The sequence below is a fragment of the Camponotus floridanus genome, unplaced genomic scaffold (assembly GCF_003227725.1).
Source record: "Camponotus floridanus strain SB8 unplaced genomic scaffold, Cflo_v7.5 scaffold3, whole genome shotgun sequence".
Lineage (NCBI taxonomy): Eukaryota > Metazoa > Arthropoda > Insecta > Hymenoptera > Formicidae > Camponotus > Camponotus floridanus.
Window position 1 is genome coordinate 1,223,676 of NW_020229436.1, and position 25,356 is coordinate 1,249,031.

Genomic DNA, 25,356 nt, shown 5'->3' on the forward strand with positions numbered 1-25,356 from the left:
TTGTATGAATGAATAAGATTTAATATTAATTGATATCATTTGATATATATATATATACAAGTCAATGTATAGAATACTGTAAATATACTTTTATTGATCTCTTATATATAATAAACCATATTGTATAAACCAAATTTATTAATTCATGTGATCTTAATTTATTGTTAGCTCTCAACCTTGCAAATCTTGTATAGTCTTATATTTACTTGGAAATTACTGTGGCAATTACTATGACACTATTGCAACTGTTTTCAAAAAATTATTTCGAATGAATTTAATGTTAACAAGAGATTAATAAAACTTTATATGTGAAAACACAAAATTGAATTTTTGCGGGCGATAAGAGCCAGATGCTGATAATTATGTGTCTCAGTTTCACATAAAATTAAAAATTAAAATAAAAATTCATAAATAAAATAATAATAATTAAAAAATTAAAAATTGACAAGTAAGAGCCAATAAGTCGTGATAATTGGAGCGCAAGGAAGCTAAAAAAATTATCCTTTTTCTTTTAGTTATTAGTATATTTAAAATTTTATGTTTGATCATTATAATACATGTATTAAACACGAATACTTTACTAGCTTTTATTGGTCAATTTTTAATTAATTTTTAAAATTAAAATTTATTCAATTCACTGTTTCGCTTGCCGAAAGACAAGTTCATTTTTTTCTTGCCTACGTTTCAGGAAAGAAAAAGGGAAATATTAAAAATAAATTTCAAATTTTGATTTACTACAGCTATTATTTTTGACAATTTCAAAGTTTGAGATAGTTTTTCGATGTTTTAAAAATTCTTGTAAATTTATATAAGAAATATTGAAAATATTGTAAATAAAAGTGAATTAATTAATATATGTACATATATTATTTAGAAAGTATATTAGTAAAATATTATTAAAAATGATTGAAAATCAAAAGTTTTTTTATTTTAATCATATTTTTCAATTTGGCAACACGATTGCAATGTTTTTTAGATTTTATCATACAATTTTATAAATGTATATTTATTGCGATAAGATAATCTTCGAAGTTTCGAAATTTCGATCTTCGAGGATTTCAATACCAAAGTTTCAAATCTTCGAATGTCGAAACCTTCGAATTAAATTAGCTTTGATATTTACTATAAGATCAACAAAATTAATTTTGTTTTATTGTTCAAAATGTTGAAAAAACATGTCTGACACCAATTCCACAAGATTTGGCACATGTACATTGCATATGTATTATATTCGGGAGGATATAGTGCATTTATTCAATATGTATAAAGAATCAAATTTCGAGATAACGCATGCTTCATATAATTATATTAATATTTCAGTTACACTTTTCGATTGTGTATTTGATCCCGTTTTAAATTACAAAGTTGAAAACGAAGCGAAGACAACAACATAAATATATTTAACGATGACGTGTAACTTTGTTCGAAATATAACTTTGATCGAAAATAATAAACCTTCCCCGTGACTTCAAACAGCACACGGCTTCAATTTCCTCGAGATCATCAACATTAACGGACGATATCTTAAGCCATCCAACCTATTAGAGAATACCATTTAATAAAAGATATTAATTCACAGTGTGAATTTCATCTCGTAAATAATATAATAATCAGTTATGTAAGTAGATAATAAAATTTGAAAGTCCTTTTTAATACCTATCTAATATATATTATTTCTTCATTTATTATTTTTTATCATTATCTATTTTAATATTTTATTATTTTATTATTATCTATTTTTTGTCTTTATCACAGTTATAATATGCTAAAATCTCTAACTCATAAAATATAAATTCAAAATTACAGTTTGTATTATATTATTATATTATTCTCCTTCCAAAAATATTTGTGCAGATGTTTGAAAGCGACTTGATTGACATGGCTATTTTGAAATTGTTAATAAATCTTGGCCTAATATTTATTGCTAAAGCGATTTTTCCTATTGACAAAGCTTCAAACAATGATATGGTTTCTGTTGACAAGGATTCAAACAATAATTCGGCGATTAATTATCGTTTACCAGACAATGTAGTTCCGATACATTACAATATTAAGCTAATGCCATATATTGAGGAAAATAATTTTGTCTTTATAGGAGAATCCAATATTAATATCACAATTCGTCACGTAACGCAAAACTTGAGTTTGCACACATTGAAATTGATAATAAACGAAGCAGTAATATCATTGTTCGATAACAATGGTACTGTTTATACATTGGCAACACATAATTATGACAATATAACACAAATCTTAGTTCTTAATTTTAATGATAAACTATTACCTGGAAATTATACTTTGAAAATGCGATATGTTGGTATTCTACATAAGGATTTGAAAGGCTTTTTCATCTCATCTTATATCAATGAGAAAGGAAATAATGTGTAAGTATAAATATTAACATCTGAAACGTTTCTTTCGAATGCCATGTGTATTTTTTTAATATTATTTATTATTATTATTTATTTATTATTTCTGTCATCATCATATATCGCTATAATATACTAAGATCTTTTTAACTGTCATATAATATATATGATTTAGTATAAAATTGTTTAATATCGTAATTTGATAATTGCATATACATGTGCAATATTTTAAATATTTGTCTATATAATATTATATATTCCTGTTAATGTACTAGTATGTTTTCTCATATTTCGTATTTTTTGGAAAATTCCGGAATAAAATTTTGCCTAATTCTTTTTTTATTATAAACTGTTTTATGAAAATTTTCGAGAAGTTTGTCTGTATAATTATGTTTAATAACGCATAATTATATTTAATGCAATATAATAAAATAAGATTAACAGATTTTTGAAGAAATGTATGCATTTTAATAAATTTCATTACTTTATATAATATATAATGTCTATATAATATATAGTGTCTACAAAAATGTTATTTACTATTGTTCGAGCATGAATCACATTTTATGCGTTTCTATATTTATGTATTTCATTCATCTTCATTCATGACAACAGAAAATTTATCATAATCAAAAGCATATCATTGAAATGTGGCAGGTGGTTAGCTGCAACGTATTTCGAACCGACTTATGCGCGACGAGCGTTCCCATGTTGGGACGAGCCGGCATTAAAAGCTACTTTCGATATCTCCATAAAACATCATCGAAATTACACGGCTCTATCAAATATGCCAATACGAGAACAATCGGAAGATTATGACGAAGACGGCATGATATGGACGCACTTTGATACGACTCCCATCATGTCTACCTATCTCGTAGCGTTTGTATTAGTGGCCGATTATGTTCGCGTTCCTACTAAGGATGAAACCATTAATATATGGTGCAGATCGAAATTAGTGCCGGATACCAAATTTGCACAAGAAGTTGTTCAAAAATCTAAAAGGCTATTGACAGAATATACCAACAGCACCTATAAGGTTCCAAAAATGGATCTCGTAGCACTTCCGGAATATAAATCTAGTGCTATGGAAAATTGGGGGCTTAATATTTTTGCGTAATATATGCAATTTAAGAAAAATATCAATGAAATAATGCGTATCAGATATCTTGTGTTATATATAAATTGAGAATATTTTTTAACTTTTGTTAAATTATTAATGCTGTATAATTAATATTGAATATTATAACTGTAGATATGAGTATATTTAATATTATAACTATAAATTTTTGCAAAGGATAGATTACTTATTTTGCTGGAAATTTTATAATTATTATTTTTTGTTTCATTTTTTAAAATTATAGAAATTATTCTTTTTTGTAAAAGAGGTAGTTTTAAAAACTTTTAGTTATTTAAGTAATTTAACATTGAACTCAAAATTATAAATTTTTTTCTGTTGAATAATTTTATAAAATGTAGAATATATGCGTGCGCGTACGCGTAAGCACACACACAAGAAAGAATAAAAATATAATTGAATTATATTTTAAACTATACAAAAGTTGAAAGAGATATAATTTTAAAATGTAAATTATATATATACGTTTATAAAATACAAAAATTTTTTAAATAATTATATATGAACTTTTACATTTATACATAATTATTTAAAGTAAAATGTTTTATGTTAGATTACATAATTATAAAATACATTGAAATGGACATAACTTATATTTATATAATAATTTATATAATTTTTAATGAAAACATTTATATAATAATTTTTAGTGAAAGATATCTTGCATACAACGAAAGTTTCGATACAATATCTATGAAATTATATGTAGCGGTAGCAATAATACATGAAATAGCGCATCAATGGTTTGGTAATATAGTCACTCCATTATGGTGGTCTGATGTATGGTTAAAAGAGGGATTTGCGTCATTCTTCCAAGTATATATTTTCAATCAAGTAAGTGCATCATTGCAAGTTTTGTTTGCATGCGGATGAGCATTCGAAAAGAATGTTTCTAATAAATTCAAATATGTAATATAATACATGAAGATGAATTATTCATGATTTTCTGTATATAAAGAAATGGAATGTATCGTTTATAATTTTAGATTATAATTATAATTATAATTATAATTTAAGTGTTTAAAATATATTTATAGTTTCTCTAAAAACACTTATATTATTATATATCATAATAACTGTCATTCTATTGTTAATTTATAATATTAAATTTCTTAATTTCAATTAATTTTAAATGATTAAAATTAAAATTTATGTATATTTTAGATTTTTGAAGATTGGCGAATAATGGAATTCTTCGTTATTGATATTGAGCGAAAAATTCTTTATTCGGATATTGGTATGTTTATGAACCCAATTACATTAGAAGTCAATAGACCCATAGAAATTGAATCACTCTTTTCTTATCCTATTTACGGCAAGGGTAAGGTAGATAAGTAAATAAGTCATTATCCACAAATTCCCGAACATAGATGATCCAAAGTAAAAGAAACAATATAAAAAATTTTTTATTGTTAAAATGTATCATAACGAATAATCTCCTTTATTAGCTGTGTTCATAAATTTATGGATGATAATATATTTTATTTTATTATATATTAGTTTTTGTATTTATTTATTAATTATTCTAGCACCTGCTATACTGCGCATGTTACAACATATAATTACCGATGAGATATTTCAAAGTGGTCTTATTAAATATTTACACACGCAGTAAGTAACTTATTTATCATTTTGTGTAGGTCTTTATAAACCATCTAGTGTAATAATAATTCAACTTAAATCAATAACTTTTAAAATGATAAAAAAAATTGAGATGATAAAAATAAGTATTAGCATATAATGCAGATAATTCCTGAGAATTTTACAAAATTATATTCTAACCTTTCTCAGAATAAAAAAAAATGAATCTTTATTATATTTTAAGTGTTTTAGTAATATTCGACAATATCGTATAATATTCGACAATTGACTGCATTACGCTTGAATGACTTATTGCATTATAATTCTCTTAATAAATCTATCTTTTGTGTTTTACATTTTAGCCAGTTCAATTCGACTACTTCCGATGACTTATGGAACGCTTTACAAGCAGTCCTAGATAAATCAGATGTTCCGCATAATGCTTATAGATTGAAAGAGGTAATGGATACTTGGATAAAACAATCGGATTTTCCTGTAGTACATGTGACTCGAAACAGTGACAACAATAAGGTAATAATAACGCAAGAACATTTCCTTTCACCAAATGAAAATAAGAACATCAATGATAATAAATGGTGGATACCTTTGACTTTCGTTACGCAAACAAATCCCGATTTTTCTAATACCTTACCCACTCATTGGCTAAAACCACAAGATCAATATATAACGATTGATGGAATTGATCCAAATGATTGGATTATTGTCAATTTACAGCAAATGGGTGAGTATTTTTTATATATTCGATATTAATTTAATCTGAATTTTTAAATATTTTTTATGAGATTTTTTTATTTTTAAAATCAGTAATCATTAATTTTATAAATATATCAATTAGCATTTTTATATTTATTTATTTTTTGTAAATTTTTACTTTTATGTTTATTTTCTATATACTTTTTACCATATTTTTATTTATATAATATGAATTTTCATTTAAATGTAACAAATGTTAAAATAAGAGAAAATTATGAGATATATGTACATGTTATTTTAATTTAATTTATTAAAAAATATAAAATAAATTAAATTAATTTAATTTAATTTTTTAATAAATTGCTTAATAAATTTTAGTAATATAATATACTATTTTTATTTAATTTTATAATAGGATATTATCGTGTCAATTACGATTCTTCAAATTGGCAAAAAATTGTGAATTATCTCAAATCTGACAATTATACAAAAATTCATGCACTCAATCGTGCTCAAATAATCGATGATGCCTATATTTTTTTGATGATGAGCCGTAATGACATCACAATGTTTTTGAATCTTATTGACTATCTATCGCAGGAAACAGATGTTATACCATGGCTTTCTATGTTTAAAATATTAGGAAATACACAAGATATATACAAAGTTCCAGAAAATGATTTTCTCAAAGTAAATAGTAATATAATCACTTAAAATGAAGAAATATACGTGCGCGCGCGCGCGCACGCATGTATGTGTATATGTGCGTCTAGTCCATAAGACAAATATTCATCAATTACAAACTGATATAAAATTAATATTATTCTATGATTTTTCTAGTTATATATACTTAAAATTTTGGATGGACTTATTAAGAACATAGGATACGAAGAAGATCCTGCCGAGGATAATCTTAAGAAACTTCAAAGAACCGAAGCTTTAAAATGGGCATGTACTTTGGGTCATTCCGAATGCAAAAGAATGGCTACTGTTAAACTGAATGAACATTTCGCAGATCCTAAAACATACAAGTAATTTTATTTTATTCATTAAGTTTCAATTTGTCCTAATAAATTAATATGAATATACATATGACATAAATTATTTAAATAAATTATTAGAATTTTATATAGATATCCACTCATATATATATATATATATATATATATATATATATGTAATTATACATACATATAAGTTTTTTATTATGTGTTATAGAGTCCCGCCAAATTTAAAAGAATGGGTGTATTGTAATGGCTTGATGGAAGCAAATGTTTTTACTTGGAATAAGTTATTCGATATATATATAAATGAAACGGATGAAGAGGCTTTGATGTACTTGGTATGCTCTGAAAATCCTGACATTATAATTAATTTGCTAAAAATATCTATATCGAACAATTCAATAATACAAATTGAAGATTACTATGTGATTTATTCTTTTATTATCGAGAAACATGCTAAGAATAATGTAGTAATCGATTATATATTAACAAATTTGGAAAAAATAATCTCAAGGTATTTTAGTAACATATTTTTATGTCAATTGTAAGCACATTATTGTTTTTTTTTTGTATTTATTTATTAGAATCTTTTTAATTTTTTGCAGAAATGTAAATAATGCATACCATGTAAATAATATATATTATTTAAGTAGTGCATTAAATTATATAATTGACAATGTGTATTCTAAAGGAAAACTTGACCAGGTAAATTTTATTATTTTAAATTTTACATTTTTATTTATTTAAATTTAAATTTATTTATCTTAATTTTTATCAAAAATTATAGATTTAAAATTTTTTCGATAAAATACTACTGTTATTAAAATTTCATAATTTAAATGGAAAATTATTTTTAGTTTTGTTAAAATTATATACAATAAATGTATTTTCAAAGCTTTGATGATAGAATGAAATAAATAAAAGACGAGAATATATTTCCAACAATATCAATAATTATATTTCTCTATATGTTTTACATTGATTTATTAGCACATTAGTTTTATATAGAATATTGTAATATTTAACTGAAGTTGTTGTATCATGTTATTATTACATAATACAGCATTACATTTCTAATAAATATAAATATAATTTATTTTCAGATAAGCAAATTTATAAGAAATAAATATGAGAAGAAAGTATTTGAAGATGTTCAAAACACAATAATAGAACGTAAAAATTCGTTGGACTTACTTATTTTAACTATCTAACATAAAGGAGAAGTTAAAATTATAAAACAATTATAATTAATAACAATTACAAGAAAATATATGTTTATGGTCATTTGTTTATCTAGTTCATATCACGTACACTATAAATAAATGAATGACATCTGCGGCAGCGGCTGCGTAAACGAACGCACCCTATATGTTATAATTAACTATAATAATTGCAAGATGCACATGTTTATTTATTTCTAATATTGATTTTAAAACTTATCAGAAACGCTCTCTTCTTTTTTTAAAGCAACAATAAGGCCCGGGTGCACAAACGTTATTTTAGCTTTAAACGAGACTTAAATATATGTCTGTCTTTATTTATTTAGAAAGAAAGATTAAGATAAACATATATTTAAGTCTCGCTTAAAGCTGAAATAACGTTGGTGCAACCGGGCCTAAGAGTTATAAGATATTATTTTACATTCGTTATATTAATATCTCTTTAACGTTATTCTTCATCATTTTATTCCTTCTGTCTTTTATTGAAATAATTATTATTATGTTTTATATTATACATACAATATATAGATCTGACTGCATGTATTAAAATTATAAGTAAATTGAATTATAATTTATATATTTAATATATATGAATTGTTCAACATAAATGAATATACATGAATTGTTATTCAATGTAAATGAATTATTATTAATTGTTATTGTTATTAATTGTTATAATTGGTATTATACGTATATGAAGCGTTCAATATAAAATATATTCAAATATAATAAAAAATAAACATTTTTTTTAAATAACACGTGCTAAATCATTCTGCTAACAAACACGACAATAATAGTTATTAGAATTTTATATGCAAAATAAAAAGTTAGTTTATATAAATGAAATAATATTGGTTGATATCATTTTATCCATATGGAAGTTAATTTACAGAATAAATTCTATAAATATATTTTTGTTGATCTTTTAATAAGTCATGAAATTATATAAATTATATATAATTCATGGATATGTCTTATTTTATTTTTGATTCTCAATCTTGCAAATCTTATATGTATAGTCTTGTATAGTGTTATATAAATTGTAATTTACTTGAAAGTTACTGTGGCAATTACTGTGGTACTATTGCTCTTTTCAAAATATTATTTCGAAAGAATTTAATGTTAGTAATCAAGAGATTAATAAGGTTTTATATGTAAAAACACAAAATTGAATTTTTACGAGCAATAAGAACTAGATGTGGATGATTATGCGTCACTTTCACATAAAATTAAAAATTAAAATAAAAAATTAAAAAATTAATTAAAAATTGGCAAGTAAGAGCCAGTAAGACATGGTAATTGGAGCGTAAGGAAGAGGAAAAAAATTACTCTTTTTCTTTTAACTATTAGTATATTTAAAATTTTATCTTTGCCCGTTACATGTGTTACATATATTAAACACGAATACCTTACTCGGTTTCATTTGCCAATTTTTAATTAATTTTTTAACATGAAGTTTATTTCAATTTACTCTTTCGCTTGCCGAAAGACAAGCTCTTTTTTTTCTCGCCTACGTTTTCAGGGGAGAAAGAGAAATATTAAAATTAACAAATTAGTTTCAATAGCAATACGAGTCGAGCGTCGATGTTATGACACATTTATTTATTTAATATAAGAGGCATGACAAATAAAATAAACATAAAAATAAAAGAAGGAATAACGAACGTTTCGACCCTATTTTTGGGTCATCTTCAGCGCAAATGTGATGATGTGGTAAAAATATAACAAAGGTGTTACATATCTGAATCAATGAGATAGAATGCCGTCCAAAGTAATACTAAATGTCTCGGTATCTCATTATCTTGACGATGCCTATGTAAAATAGAGGTGAAAATAAATGGATAATGTAAACTAATATACAATAAAAAAAATATTAAAATTTAACGTAAAAAGATTAAAAAGATTAAAAAGATTAAAAAGATGCAAAGAATTAAATGTCCATTTTTAAAAATTTTTTAAATAAATATAAGCTGAACATAGAGTCAAAAAGAAATAAAAATTAAAGAAAACCATGAAATTGAAACATACCTTTCAGGCATCGAAGATAATGGCAGATTGAGGAGACAAATGGAAACAAGTCAACATCTCCAAAGACAAAGAACGACTAGTCTTTGACAGATAGATGTGACAGATAGATGACCAATTTATAAACGGTAAAGCGAGTCAAAAGATATACAAAAATATACACTTAAGCAAAGTCGCAGATCTATTTGTTATGATAGAAAACTAAGTTAAATCTTTGACAAATTGTTTATATATATAATATTTAAATAGATTTCTGGTAAACGTTCAATGTTCGTTTGCAAATTTAAACCATTTTTTTGCTTTTTTATATATAGCATTTCAGAAATTAATCTCTTACTCAAAAATGGTTCCTGATCTAAATCTGTACATCCTCCCAATTAAAGGCATGATCAAAACCGACCCTGTAGTTAGTGATGACAGACTGAGTATTAGTATTGCGTCTAATGTGACTGCGATGTTCGTTGATTCTGGTATGCAGTTGTTTACTCATTCGTTCAACATATGACGCATCACAATCCATACAATTTAATTTGTATATGACATTCACAGAATTAGAAACAGAAAGAGGGTCCTTATGAACCCTGATAATTTTCATTTTGTTGATGCTGAAGTACGAGAGTCGAACATTCAAATCCTTAACGATGTGTTTAAAACGCTCAGATATTGAAGGAACATATGGTATCATGTTCCTTTTTATGTTTATTTTATTTGTCATGCCTCTTATTGTATAATAAATAAATAAATGTGTCATAACATCGACGCTCGACTCGTATTGCTATTGAAACTAATTTGTTAATTTTATATTTTGAGTCTTATATCTTTATTATTTGTATTAAAATTAAATTTCAAATTGAAATTTGTATATTTACTAGGGTTGTTACTTTAACAACTTCAAAGTTTGAGATGTTTTCGAAGCTTCGAAGCTTCGAATTTCGAAGTAACTTTGAATCTTCGAAACTACAAAAAATTCTTGCAAATTCATATAAGAAATGTTGAAAATATTGCAAATGAAAGTGCAAATTAATTAATATATATACCAAAAAATTATTTAAATAAATAAATTATTAAACAATTATTCAAAATTATTGAAAATCACAATTTTTAATCATATTTTTCAATTTAACAACATAATTGCAATGTTTTATTCAGATTTTATCATATAATCTTATAATTGTACATATATTTATGTATATATATATATATATATATATATATATATATACTTATGTATATATATATTCGCGGTAAGATAAATCTTCGAAGCTTCGAAATTACGATCTTCGAAAATTTTAGTACCGAAGCTTCGAATCTTCGAAACTTCGAAGTTCGAATGTCGAAGTCTTCGAACTAAATCATTAGCCCTAATCTGGTCACCAAGCTGGCGGGATTCGAGAGCGCGTCCTACGTTCCCAAGATATGACGGAAATCAACGAGTTCGGGTACTCGAAGCTGACTAGTCCCGATCAGATTGCTAGAATCGTTTGCTCATCCGGCATCAACGGTTTTCCGAAAGGCATCAAGATCAGTCATGCCTCCATGATCAATTACATGACTCACGTGAAAATTCACGATCTCAGGAGACATGTATTCATGTGGACGCTTTCGATTGATATTGCGGTCTGTTCATTATCATTAAAGCTATTCTAGATTGCTCCAAGAGGATTATCGATCCGGATTACGATGACAACGACGAGCTGCGCCACTTTATCGAGAAACAAGTAAGGTAGATTAGCATACAATCGTATAATTGCATATTAACGGCAAATCAGAATCATTCCTACGTACAATAATTAATAAGTGATCATAAGATATGACAACGTTTTATTTTAGCGAGCAATAGAAATAGACCAGTTATTTAAAAGAATTTTCAAAACTTTTAACGTTAATTAACACATTTTTTTAGCAATAAACACGGATTTGTTTACACATGTATAATAATATATGTATAATACCTTATAAATTAATTGCACATTTATGCAAATTTACGAGATAAAATTTGGCGAAATCACGTGATTTATCATGCACTTCTCGCACACAACATCTGTTCGCGTTATTATTTCCATTTGAGGATATTCTTGCCTATGGAGGATATTATTTCACGCGACATTACACTCGCGCGTTCGCGTTAATTTGTGTTAATTTATGTCGCGTGGCGAATTTGCTAAAGGATAACACGGTGTGTCCGAATTGAGGTACATCTACAACTGAGCGTGATAGTTATACCGAATGATTTATTGCCTCGTACAGGTAACACTGTGCGGGAACGTCCGAGTTTAACGGACGTCGTTTTGCATTCAGGTATCCTGGTTTAGATACGATTCCTGCTTCCCCTACCGACTGGTAAAGTTCGACGTATTAAGCAAGCACCGACATTGAAAATCCTTTTGTTTGACGGCGCACATTTTCGGAGAGAACTGCAACAATCTCTGGTGAAACTTTTGTCGCACACTAATGTCATATCGAGCTACAGTGAGTTGTATGGATTTTGTCATACGGCCGACAGGTAATAAATCGTTATTGCAATCTCGTCATTTCGTACAAGTGTGATAGCGCAAACAACGCTTTACTTAAAATACATACGATGAACACATGCGATGCGAAAGAAAAACGATTTTTGCACAAACTGCCCGCAGGAATGACGGATTACGGTGGATTATGCGCCTGTCAGACGAAATACACCGTAAACCGGGCAGCTGCGGATTTGTGTGCGAAACAGAACGGTTGAAGGTGGTAGATCCTAACACAGGAAGAATCTTGGGGGCTAACAAAACTGAAGAAATATGGGCCAAATCGTCGTACATGATGAATGGATACTACAACAACCCTGAGTCTACGAAGAACGTTATCGATTCGGACGGTAAGCATGAAATGGTTCGATACGTCATTGTTTAGAGCAGATGCGAAAACTTTAATTCGAAAATATACAACGTCCCAGAGAGAACATATTTTTGCTCTAACATATATTTGCTCCATACTCAACAATTAGAAATAGTGCAAATAATTTTAATTATTAATAAAATGTTTCGCATGTTTATATAAATTAAAAAACTGCAAATTTTTAGTATACATAACTTGTTTTAATTTTGAAGTGGATACAGGCGATCTCGGTTATTATGATGACTATGGCGAAATATTTCTCGTCGATAGAATGCCGGAGCTCAATTATATAATTCTATCAAAATATCGCCTGCGGAAATCGAAGTTTTGATTCAGCAACATTTCGTGGTTCTCGAAGTCGCCGTAATGGCGATGCCGCACCCTATCGACAAGGAACACGCCATGCTTCTGTCAAAATTATCAGATCAAATAAAAGGTAATATTCCAATAAACGAAAGTTTGTAATTATTGCATAATATAAATACGTGATAGATGTGTCTATCTTTATCCAATCATCTCAAATCTTTAAAAAAAATATTTTTATTTTTCTTTTTTTCATACATATACATATATTATAAATTATTTTCAAAAACTTATTTTTCTATACTTCTATAAATTTTTTCTCTATTATCGATATTCTCTAAACCGATGACATAATAGCATGTTTATTGAATATTTTCATATTTTTTTAAAAAGTACTGAATAAAAATACCCAAAGTAACTCATGTGGCCTAAATTTTTCCTCAAAGAGAAAACTAGTTTATATAAATCTTCTATATTTATTGACTTTCACCAAAAAGAGAATTGACCTATTTTTGCGCACACAACTTCAATTTACTGCAAGTCCTAAGAGTTTAACCATCTTGCCCTACATACGTTACATTACAATTTCTCACGTAAATTCCAGGCGACGGAGCTCGACATAACCGACTTGGTGGAGCAGAACATGCCGTGGTATTGTAGATTGCATACGGGAGTTAAATTCATGTTACGGCTTCCTCGCACGGTTACGGGAAAGATCGCTAAGAAGGAACTCAAGGAGTTTGCTAAAAGTTATAATAAATTGATATTATATAAAAATTATCGATATTATATTTATATATAATTATTTCAGTAAACAGTTTAATTATTTAATTATATAAAAATTTTTCTTTTAGATGTTTTGAATAATTTTTTCCATATAATGTAACAATATACAATAATATATGAAAATTGAGTAATAATTTTTTATATCTATATTGTTTTATTTCTCATAAATTAATTTAATTAATGCAGTTAATGTTACAGAGCATTACGTTTTGTTTATCATTAGTAAATATATAGAACGAAATATCGTTTTATCGCGTATTCGCGTGGCTTACACATATATTTGTTAGATAATTATTAATGAAATATGATATTATGATAATGTCATGATAGTGTTAGGATACGCGTATCATTGCATATTTATGATAAACTAATTAATAAAGCGATATGAGATAAACAATATCTATAGAAATAAACATTGTATTACATACATATATACATACACACACACAGATACTTATATATATATATATATATATATATATATATATATATATATATATAAATCAGTCCATGCATATAAAATATTATTCACTGATAATAAAATAATATTATTTTTAAAATATTTAAAAAAATAATAAAAAAATATAATTAGGAATAAAAAAATTCTAATACTTATTCCGTTCATTTCTATTTTGCTGGAATTATCTTGGAACGCAGATTATATTATTTCTCTATGTAGGAAACATTATGATATAAAATATTGTAACGATATTATAGTTCAAAGTAAGAAACTATCGTCAAAAAACGTTAGAGCGGAATCCAAGAGATTTTCCGAACGTCTTACTCGTCTATTTCACTTGTCATTGTTGAAAGCGGATTTTCTTTCGCAGGACATTCATGTTACGTCGTCCCTATTACGTACGTCTACGAGTATCACGATGCATATGCATCAAAAAGAGAAACTCGAGCGAAGCAAGAAAAGCTCCGTGCAATACCATAAAATATGTCTGCTCCAATTGCTTCCGACGTAAGAAGAGCAGAGAAATAAAATGAAGGTAAATCGTATCCCATTTGACGAAAATGCGACTTAACAATATGATATAATGCTCAACTGTGTTAATAAGCACTTAAAACAACAAGTAATATAAAGGCGCATGTGATACGATTAGACAAATTATATTTACTATTGCATTTTATGTATTTACGAATGTAAATGATAATGCTAATAAATTGTTGAAATATTTCATTGTTCATTAATGCATTTATATGTTTAATGTTAATTGCTTTTGCAAAAAGCACCGTTGAAACAAATTGAATGTAATTAAATGAAATATACCCATTATTATTTGAACATTTATTTATTAAATTATCTAATCATTTGCTCAATTAGATCACATAAAATATTAATTCTTCCTTAAAATTATTTTGTTTTCTGATTAGATGATATAATACAGGTTTTATTGAATATTAATTAGAATCGGTTTTGCAGAGAAATATATAACAAAGCTATACATAACGAAAATTAAATAAAAAATTTTTATTGTACTACAAATATTGTTGCAGAGCTATGATAAAATAAAAGATATATAATTTCAAGTAAATAAAGATTTATGCAATGTACAAAAAAATTAAAAATTGTAAAATAAAAATTTTTCTTTCTATATTTCACACAACTCAATGAAAATTTAGACAAAAATTAAACAAAACTTTTTATATCTATTTGTCTGTTTCTACAATTATAACTTTGTAATAAAAAATTTTATCATAGACAAACATGATGCAAGAAAATTTACATCACTTATGTTGTACAGTAAATAAGTACACTATAATAAAAATTACAAACGCTATACTTCATGTAATTCTGTACTTTTTATTTACAAAATTGTATAGCATAAAATATTAAATATATATATATATATATATATTTATATATTATATATATATATAAAATATATAAAAAAATATAAATCTCTAATAAGAATCTAAGTAAAAGCACGATTATAAACTGCATTAAATATTATAAAATTTTTTACATTACTTTTTGACGCGATGATTAGTATTTATTATTTCAATTGCTTTTATATAAAGAAATTTTCAATCTTTTAAATTCTGTATCAATATTTATAAAGAAAAGATATATTTGATATTTTTTAAGCTCCCTTTACAAATCTATGTATTTGAATAATAAAATGCATGTCATATATTTTTACGGTGTATAGAAAAAATATTTTGTCAATGTTGAAACCAGTTAAACTGCATCTCGGTATAATAACTGCACGTATACATCGACGCATTTAACTTCAAGAACTAAACTTTCGTCTAATTCTTCTCGAAAATATATAGCGAGGAAAGTGCAAGCGAAGTGGCAGTTGCTGCGGTTATACTTCCGTAATCGCCTTCAAAAGTGAACCGCGCTAAACTGCAGCAAAGTTTTAATATTTGTTTCACGGTGTGTTTATAATCTGACTACGCTTTCTCTGTTCGACAAGCAAAGAAAACTCAACTAAGTGTTTGTAAGTAAGTAAACGCGCGAGGTTCGAAAAGAAGCGCGCTGAAATAATTTCCTCCTCTCGCGCAATCGGTCGGCTTTAAAATCAAAGTAATTTAGCGCGACCGGATTAAGTAAATCAGATTTAATCAAGCTATTACGGGTCGCGCGGAACTAAAATACCTGCATAAAATAAGCTGCACATTGCACGATTACTTGTGATTAAGAGTGAAATGATAACGAGTATTAGTTATGTGGCAGGATTCGTTTTCCGCGCAAGAAAATCGCGCAGCGATCGGTCTTCTTTAAGATAAATTTATCTTTTGCAAGTGACAGTTGAGAAATTGATGGAGCCGATGCAGGAAAATCGGAAAGACTTTTGCAGACTTTGCGGGAATCTTAAATTTGCCGAAACATTGGCTTGTATATTCTCATCTCTATTTTATCGCTAAATGTTGCAATAAATGTTCCTTGCATGACACGACAAGTGTTGTCCTTCTGAATATTTGTAACAAATGTAACAAAATTGTTTCAGCTATGCAATTGAAACATTTGATGCGTGCAATGGCAGAGTATATGATACCTGATCAAACTAAAATTATTTATTTGCTTGTCACTCGAGTGTTTTCGCTCGAGAGAAGGTGATAATTGCCAAGCAAGAATAGAAGCTGCAGAAGATTGGAGAGGAAGAAAAACTGGATAAAAAAGGATGCAATCACGAGCGCGAAAAATATGAAATTTCACGGCGTTACCGTCGAGAAATTGTCACGTCCATCTGTATAACAGCCTCTCATAAAATCGATTCCTTATAATCTCGCTAGAAATTCACCAACTCCGAAATACGCACCGCGCAACTTTTTATCAGCAATGAAAAAAATAACGATGGACGTCATGAATAACGAAATAGAGATGAGATATATAAGCTTTACCAAAAAATAGATTATTTAACAGAAAAATCATTACAAAATAATTTTATAAAAAATTGATATTTTGATTTACATCGGTAAATTACATTTTATTAAACTTACTTAAATTAAATCATCAATTTTAGAAACTAATAGTTACTCTAGTTATTATTATGATTATTTGGCTCGAAAAATTTATTACAAATGTTTTGTTTTATAGCTTCTGCTCGACTTTCCAAATAGAAAAATATAAACAGATAAATAAATGTTTTTATTATACGTTATTTAACATTACGCAGAAATATGTCGATTCCGCGTTTTATTTTTGTCAGATGGAATGTCATTTGAGAATGGACATCGAGCGTTTTCTACAGTATAGGTACCTATCAAACATCCAAAACATTTTTCAACGTTGTCAGAGCAGACACCAGTTCACGAATGCAGCGAATAAATTTCATCATTTCGACTGCAATAAATTACTGTGACATCGAATAGGCGCAATGCATAGGTATAGCAGCATCCAAATGCAATTCCGTTTTGATAAGCGTATTTTTATCGCCCGCAAATGCATTTTTCAGACCACCAAACGGGAATCTCTCCTCTCTCTTTCCTTCTTATAACATAAATTTATTATGTATATCATCGAACACAAAATTTCTCGAATAAAAGTCGATTCACATTATACGACAAAAGCTATATTCACATTTATTCACATTTATTAGTAATCATACAATAATAATTTTTATAAACAATTTTTATAATTCATAAAATTTCTCTACTTTATAATCTTTATAGTACACCCTTTTTAAAGCCCTTATCAAAAAATATAAGCTTCTTATAGTTAGCTTATCTTCACGATTTTGTATTAGTGAATGCGAACAGCCTAACTAAACTCACATTATAATCGATTGACAATTCAGTTATTTACTATATAGTAAATGATGGCGGAGATTAAAAGCCTGATTATAAAAACTCACGTGAAATGTCGACGTGACTGAAATTTCTTAGCGACGAACAGAGAAAAAAATCGACGAGATAAGAACGTTATCGATAGACTCGGCGAATTGACATTTGCATCAATGGAATTATTGTCACGATGTATCTTCGCTTTTCTCGAATACGTATCGTCGTTCAGAATCGAGGATAACGTATTGATTGGCGTGGAGGAAACTCATCCGACATGCATGAACATTGGAGAACTGGTTTTCGATAGGTTGAGGAATAAGCTGGATTTCGTCGGACAAGTACCGTCGCATGAAAATCTTATGATTCATTAGACTTCGTCGCACAGCTTTAACAACTTTAATTAGTTCTGAGTTTGGCAATATTAAATGAATTTCAAAATTATGTTAATAATAAATTAAAAAATAAAGTCTTTTCCAATTCTTCGTATTTTTTGTACAATGTCAATTGATACGGTATTAATTTTTGAATATCTAAGGAAAATTAAGAAAAAAAAATTTATAAATAGAATTTATAAGATGCACATCTCTCGAATATAAAATAAATTAAATCAATATAAAATTTATATAAACTAATTTATTTCTTTAATAATTATATAATATTTATAAATGAATGTGCCATTTTGGAGAAAAAAGCACTTATGCAGAAATAAAAGTACCAAACGTGCCTTATAGTTAGGAAAACATGGCGTCTAAAAAGATGACAAGATTCCAGGAGCAATAATAGATGATGATGAAATTGAAATATTCGTAATTATTTGTAAGTACGGAATGAGTTTTATAAAATAAATTTATAATAGCTCATGTGGAAATAAAAGTTGTATATAGTATGAAACAATATTGTGTCAAAGCAATAAAATAGTAATGTAATTGATACTCATTTTTCTTTTTATGTCTAATTATCATAAATAAAAATTATATTAATTAATTACTTAAATGTTTCTTCAACACAGAATTTATGTTATTTTTAAATATTTTGTTGTACATGTTTTTATATACTCGAAACAAACGCTCATTAGAAATTCTATTCACTTTTTCAACTTTCCATTAGCATGTATACAACAGAACTGTGTAATATCTCGGATTGTCTTTTTTACTATCTGAGTACCGCTACACTTTTAAAGTCTGATATTTAACTTGTACTTGAAAGCTTTTCCTTCCAATTTTCTATCTCTTTTTTTCTCACGTTGTTTTATTTTATTCCTTTGTGTAATATTACTTTGGAACATTTTACACGCTATCTCTTTTTTCATATTAATTACTTTTTACTTGTACATTGCATTATTATTCATATATATAACTAATTGTTAATATTAATTAAAGTTAAATAATTTTTCATTCAAGATATAATATTGTTTTTAATTCCAAAAATATATAAATAATTTCTTCTGTTATTATCAAATAAGAGAAGAATTTCTTTCTTTCAAAAATTATATTTTTTATTTCTAAAGTAACTGATAAAACATATTTTCTAATAAACATAATTTTTCAATTTTATTTCTAGCTAATGTGATTCATGAGTGATATTTGCATCTTGATGCGCTTCCTTAAGTACAACAAAAATTACGCTGCATATCCAAGTGAAATTATTATGGCAAAATAAATTGAAATGAAAAACAGTTATGAAAAACAGTTATGAATCAAGAATTAAGAATATTACAAAAGATGTTTTTCTATGTAAACAGAAATATTGTTAAAAAAATATTTTATCTTCTATTTTTTTAAAAAGAATTCTTATAAAAATAAGACATTATTATTTTATTATAGGTCACGATATATATAAAATACAAAGATATAAATTTTTTCTTTCGAAAAACTTTTATCTACTATAAAACATTTTCTAAGGACTGACAGATGCTAGATTGTGAGTCAAGCGAGAAATAGCAAGCCAGGTTCATGTGGCTTTGTCACCAAGGGAATACGGATAAAGGAGACGGACGAAAAAAACTGTCGAAGTTTTGGGAGCCAACAAGAGAAGTGAACTCTGTATAAAGTCGAAATTCTTGGTTATCATAAAAATTCAAAAACTAAAATAAACGGTCATCGATTCATTTTGAAAATAAATGGGATCTATTGTATTATATTTTTTATTATATTTGTATTATATTTGTATTATATTTGTATTATATTTTTAATATTTTATGTCTCTCTCTCTCTCTCTTTTTTGCAGATATAAAATTTAAAATATCATATTTCATTATAATATATTTAAATTATCATATTTCATTTTAAAATGAACATATAGATATCTATTTATATAGATATCTATTTCAAATTTCAAACAGAAAAGTCCTTAAAAAATTTATTAAAGATAAGAAAAATTTAACTTAAATAGTAAATATAAGTAATCGAAAATTGGCAGAATAATAATTAACACACTTTAATAGTTCCAAATAAATTAAAGCAAATTTTTTGTTATATTTACATTACGTATTTTTTGTTATCTTTACATTACGTATTTTCAAGTAAAAAGAAATAATTATAATTAAAATACAAATAATTAAAATAATTAGCAATTTTTATTGTTTCAGTTGACCTACTATATCAATTGTACTATATCAAAAAAATAGTAAAAATTATGTTATTAATTTATGGAAAAAATATATAAAAATAATTTAATAAAAACATGCACACGGAAAATTAAAATTTTTTTTTATTATAAAAAATTGATTAAAAAACAAATGTAACTTGTTTATTGTAAAGTTAATATTTTTTTATGTAAATGAACAAGAACGTTCATGCATTTCATGAATCAAATTTTTGTCATTCTTTTTCTTTTTAGAATCTTTTCAAAGAGATTCACTTCTTTACTTTCTTTTATGCATATATTCTTATAAAAGAATATCTTTTTGTAAAAGTTGTTCAGAGAGTTATTTAATCTATAACCTTAATAGATCATACTTTGTCTTTTTTTGACGATAACTCTAACATGATAATAGATTCTTTTGATGTTTTGGTTGATCATTTCTACTTTTTGCGAAGTTTCACCATTGATCGCGGTCCATAAAGATTTCTTCTAGACGCAACTCTTTCCTTCGAGTGGGTTCGTCCGTTAAAAGCAATGGTTTCCATATACAGTTTTCCTCTTTCTATTTTATAAACCGGCCAACTCTGCTTCCCGTTTCATTTTTCTACGATGAGGATGATACCGTTTTAATTAACTCTTTGAGATCCAGCATCTAAGTAAACTTAACGAGATTTTTAACTTTCCTGCATATTTTTTTTAATATATCCAGTAAATAATTACAACATTTAAACATATTTTTAGAATGTATTTATTCTATCTAACGATAAAAACATCCTAGTTTATTTTATTGTCGCATTGATAATTAGTCGATATTATATCGTATTACCTAACTTATAGTAATAGTTTCCAAACACTGATTCTGCAGTATATCTGAAATAATCATTATTTCATCCTCAAAATATTTGAAAGAATTGAATATGATAATATATAGATAAAACTCTTGATCTTTTTACTTTTACAATTACACACATTTCCAAGAGTTTTCAAGAGATGTTTAAAATTATTTTTGTACTTAGCGTATTATTAGTTTCGATTGTTTTTAGCTGTGCTATCATTGATTGTTCGTAGTATACAGTTGAGACAGATAATGCTAAAATACCAAAAATTTTTATTGGCTATTTGATTGGCTGAATGCAATATGTACTTCAAACAGGCCATTTTATATAGACGCATTGGCTATTTAAATAATTTGTTATGCCTGTTTTTGACATAGTGTGTTTACTTTTCGTATATAAAACCTAAAGATTATAAAGATTATAACTAAATATGTTCTCCAATCATATAAAAGCAACAAAAACTATTACTGTACAATTTCGAGAATAAAAATATTGAGAAATTAAATATCATTTAATCTAATGCTATTCTTTATTTTTCTCTATATATAACTGTCCATATATCATTGAATTATTTATACTTATACAATTTATCCAAATAAAAATAATTTATTATACATGACATAAATGAATTATTTAATATGCAAATTATGTATATTCAATGAAATGCACTAATTTGAGAAATTAATTTTTCGAAGAGAGTTATACATATTAAATATATAATTAAAAATTATACATATAATGATTTTTTATATTATTAGCTTTTAATATAAAAAAATTAATCGGATAAAAAGTTTAATAATTAATTATCAAAATAGTATGTGTACGTATATGATAGTCGAATTATTTTTGTGCGCCATATAAACAACAAACAATATCGTCAATGTGTATCAATGTATAGTAATAATACTGCTACATTAATTTTATTTATAAATTTCATCCAATTTAAAAAGAAATTCATCATATAAATCAATCATCATATAATAGCGTGCATATATCTACTTTCCATTGAAATGCCATTCTTTCGAATCTAAAATAATAATGTGTTAAATCAATATTTGAAACATATTTCACGTTTAATAATGGCATTATATGCATCGTCAAGATATATAATTTGATATGATATTATGTTTAAACAAATCTCATTTTTCAATTTATAATAGATTTTATTTTTCTCACCCTCTTCTCGTTTCATTCATTCACTCATTCTTTCAATATTTCCCCTTACATAAGTTGATAAACTGTCTTTTATATTGGCGTAAATATATCATGATACATTTTCGTGATATTATGCGAAAATTTTAACATCAACACAGTTAAGATTTATCTTCAGAAAATATTCCAGCTCGTTGTTTCATAAACATTATTGCCAAAATCATTATCAATTAAATGAAGAAATCCATCATCAAAAGGTATCATATCAATAACTTCGATTTATTTTCTGTATACCGCTCATTATCTTTATTTTTCTCTAGAAGCACGGTCTTCTTTGTCAATTTATCTTGAGAGCCTGGTCGAGGCATCTTATAAGTGAGTATAAAAGCGCGCTGAAGCAACAATACTTTACTGGTTAGACGCGCCGCGACGTTTTTGCATTTCTTGAAAAGAAAGAGTTACTTCCCGCTAATGCTTCTCGGCGGCATGCATATTTATTATTCGAGAGTCGAGAGATGGAGACTCGCCGTCTCTCAGATTTCAGTACTTCTTCCATCCGGCGCGGTTCTCTCTTCTCTCATCTAATTTCTGACGCTATCAGAGATTCGTAACACAATTTTTGGGATTAGTAAAATTTTTTCTCAACAATATGTTTGTTGAATCGCGATGACGAGTTCCAAAAATAGATCGGGAATAAATAGTGCGATCGCGATTAACTTTTAATTCGCGCGAACGTACGTATTTTTTCTTTAACGAACACAACGTTTCAGAAAGCTAAATTTTTCACATTTTTGAGAGAGAGAGAGAGAGGAAGTTTCTTCCCGGCGAAACTGAATTATTACTGGTTTAATATAGTTTTTATCTAACACGCGCACTGCGAATGTCAGGTCGGGCTCTAGCTCGCGTCAAATTATTTTTCGATTAAATTCTTTTGCAGCAAACGCGCGCGTGTTGTAAGAACTGCGAGGCGCGAGGATTTTACAGAACATAACGCGGAGACGTAATGGAAACAGCTGGCAGAAGCTTACAGCGATTTCCATAAAATCGGGCCATTAAAATCCTGTACAGCTGCAAGCCGCGTCTTCATCCCGAAGAATGTTTCAGCAGAGTAGAATCGATATTTCAGGAAATAAGAAATGTAAGATAACAAAATGTTTGTATAGTCGCGATTTAATTTTGTCAATATTTCTTTTACGCTTTCTTTCCGAAATATTTACTGCTGTCTAAATGCGAGTTTGATCAAAAAATTTCAGTACCATCGACAAAAATTGAATTGCAAAGCAGTCGTGTGTATTGCCTTGCTTTCTCTTTGTCTTACCAAAATGAAATATTTATTCAATGTATAGCGACCGCAGTCCATAATGGAATGCGTGGTCTTTTTAAGCGCTTCAATGTAAATTTTTGCATATGTGCGACTATATATACTAAACAGAACGAGATATAGAGAAAAGCCCAAAAGAAAGAGAAAGAGAAACGTGAAAGACAAGAACTGGAATAGAGACGCAGCAATTGTATGGGCGAAATATTTTTCAGTAAATCTGCGCACGTGCATATCTTCGTCCTGCTCTCTCAGGCTTGTTTCCGCTATTTTACTGATATTCAAACGAACCAAAAATCGTGCGAGCTTCAATTCTGTTCTTTTGGTTTTGTTATTTTTCTTTTCTTCTTGCGAACGAATACACAATACATCTCAAAGCGAGCGAATATGTTGTGAATGTGATACAAAAAATATGACAGTATATACACAGTATATTTTTCCAACATGTCTCGGAATTTTTCCATATGTCTCTCCCAGAATATGCATGAGACATTTGATCGTTAACTCTTGTTTTTCAATTTTCATTAAGGTAGAAAAATACAAAATAGCTATTACTTTTTCATTTTCTGGCAGATTATAAATTTCATATAAAACAGCCGTAAGGTTTTTATATTTCTTTCACATCACTTCTTTTAATAGATATATTCATGGATAACTGGAACGTATGTCGAACTGCTGGCTAAAGCGACGAAGAAGCAACGAGAAAGAAATATGATAAACGCCTCACGTTTTATATATTCATAACTTATATTCACTAACTTATATATAACTCAATAAAAATGCGTAATACTCTCGATATACTTCATAAAGAATCTCGTTCGATGTTTAATTTCCGGCTTTCGAACTGTCAACGCATTCAAACTTCTTTCGAGAGACAACTGCTTTCAAGACGAGGCCGAAACAAACTACTATTCTCTTCGTTATAAAGAAAGAATACTGGGAAACACGTTAATTAAAAGCACAACTTTGCATATCTATTTATTCCAAAGATGTTTTAAAAATAATAATAAATAGCAAATTTAAAAGAAATAAAATACTTCATATACAACATATATATATGGTACGATATTTCTAGATATTCTTAAAAAATATATTTTATATAGTATATAATATTAGAAGTGTCTCCATTTTTTAAGTCTTTATTTAAATCAAAATATAATTGATAACTAAATTATTAAAATATTAGATAATAAATGCAATAATTTTTTTAT

The 25,356-nt window shown here is 27.0% G+C and overlaps 2 protein-coding genes across 2 annotated transcripts; both read left to right on the forward strand.

The window, feature by feature from the left end:
* Positions 1 to 1,476: 1,476 nt before the first annotated feature.
* On the forward strand, positions 1,477 to 7,707 carry LOC105257344 (aminopeptidase N-like). The gene is made up of 13 exons (XM_025410050.1): positions 1,477 to 1,618; positions 1,855 to 2,384; positions 3,027 to 3,485; positions 4,158 to 4,341; positions 4,672 to 4,828; positions 5,037 to 5,118; positions 5,451 to 5,619; positions 5,824 to 5,830; positions 6,218 to 6,492; positions 6,643 to 6,833; positions 7,021 to 7,320; positions 7,412 to 7,511; positions 7,702 to 7,707. The coding sequence occupies exons 2-13, from the start codon at positions 1,855 to 1,857 to the stop codon at positions 7,705 to 7,707; spliced, it is 2,460 nt and encodes an 819-aa protein (XP_025265835.1). The 5' UTR covers positions 1,477 to 1,618.
* Positions 7,708 to 11,467: 3,760 nt separating this feature from the next.
* On the forward strand, positions 11,468 to 13,393 carry LOC105257345 (luciferin 4-monooxygenase-like). The gene is made up of 4 exons (XM_011267905.1): positions 11,468 to 11,668; positions 12,364 to 12,554; positions 12,685 to 12,922; positions 13,199 to 13,393. The coding sequence occupies exons 1-4, from the start codon at positions 11,468 to 11,470 to the stop codon at positions 13,391 to 13,393; spliced, it is 825 nt and encodes a 274-aa protein (XP_011266207.1).
* Positions 13,394 to 25,356: the final 11,963 nt, after the last annotated feature.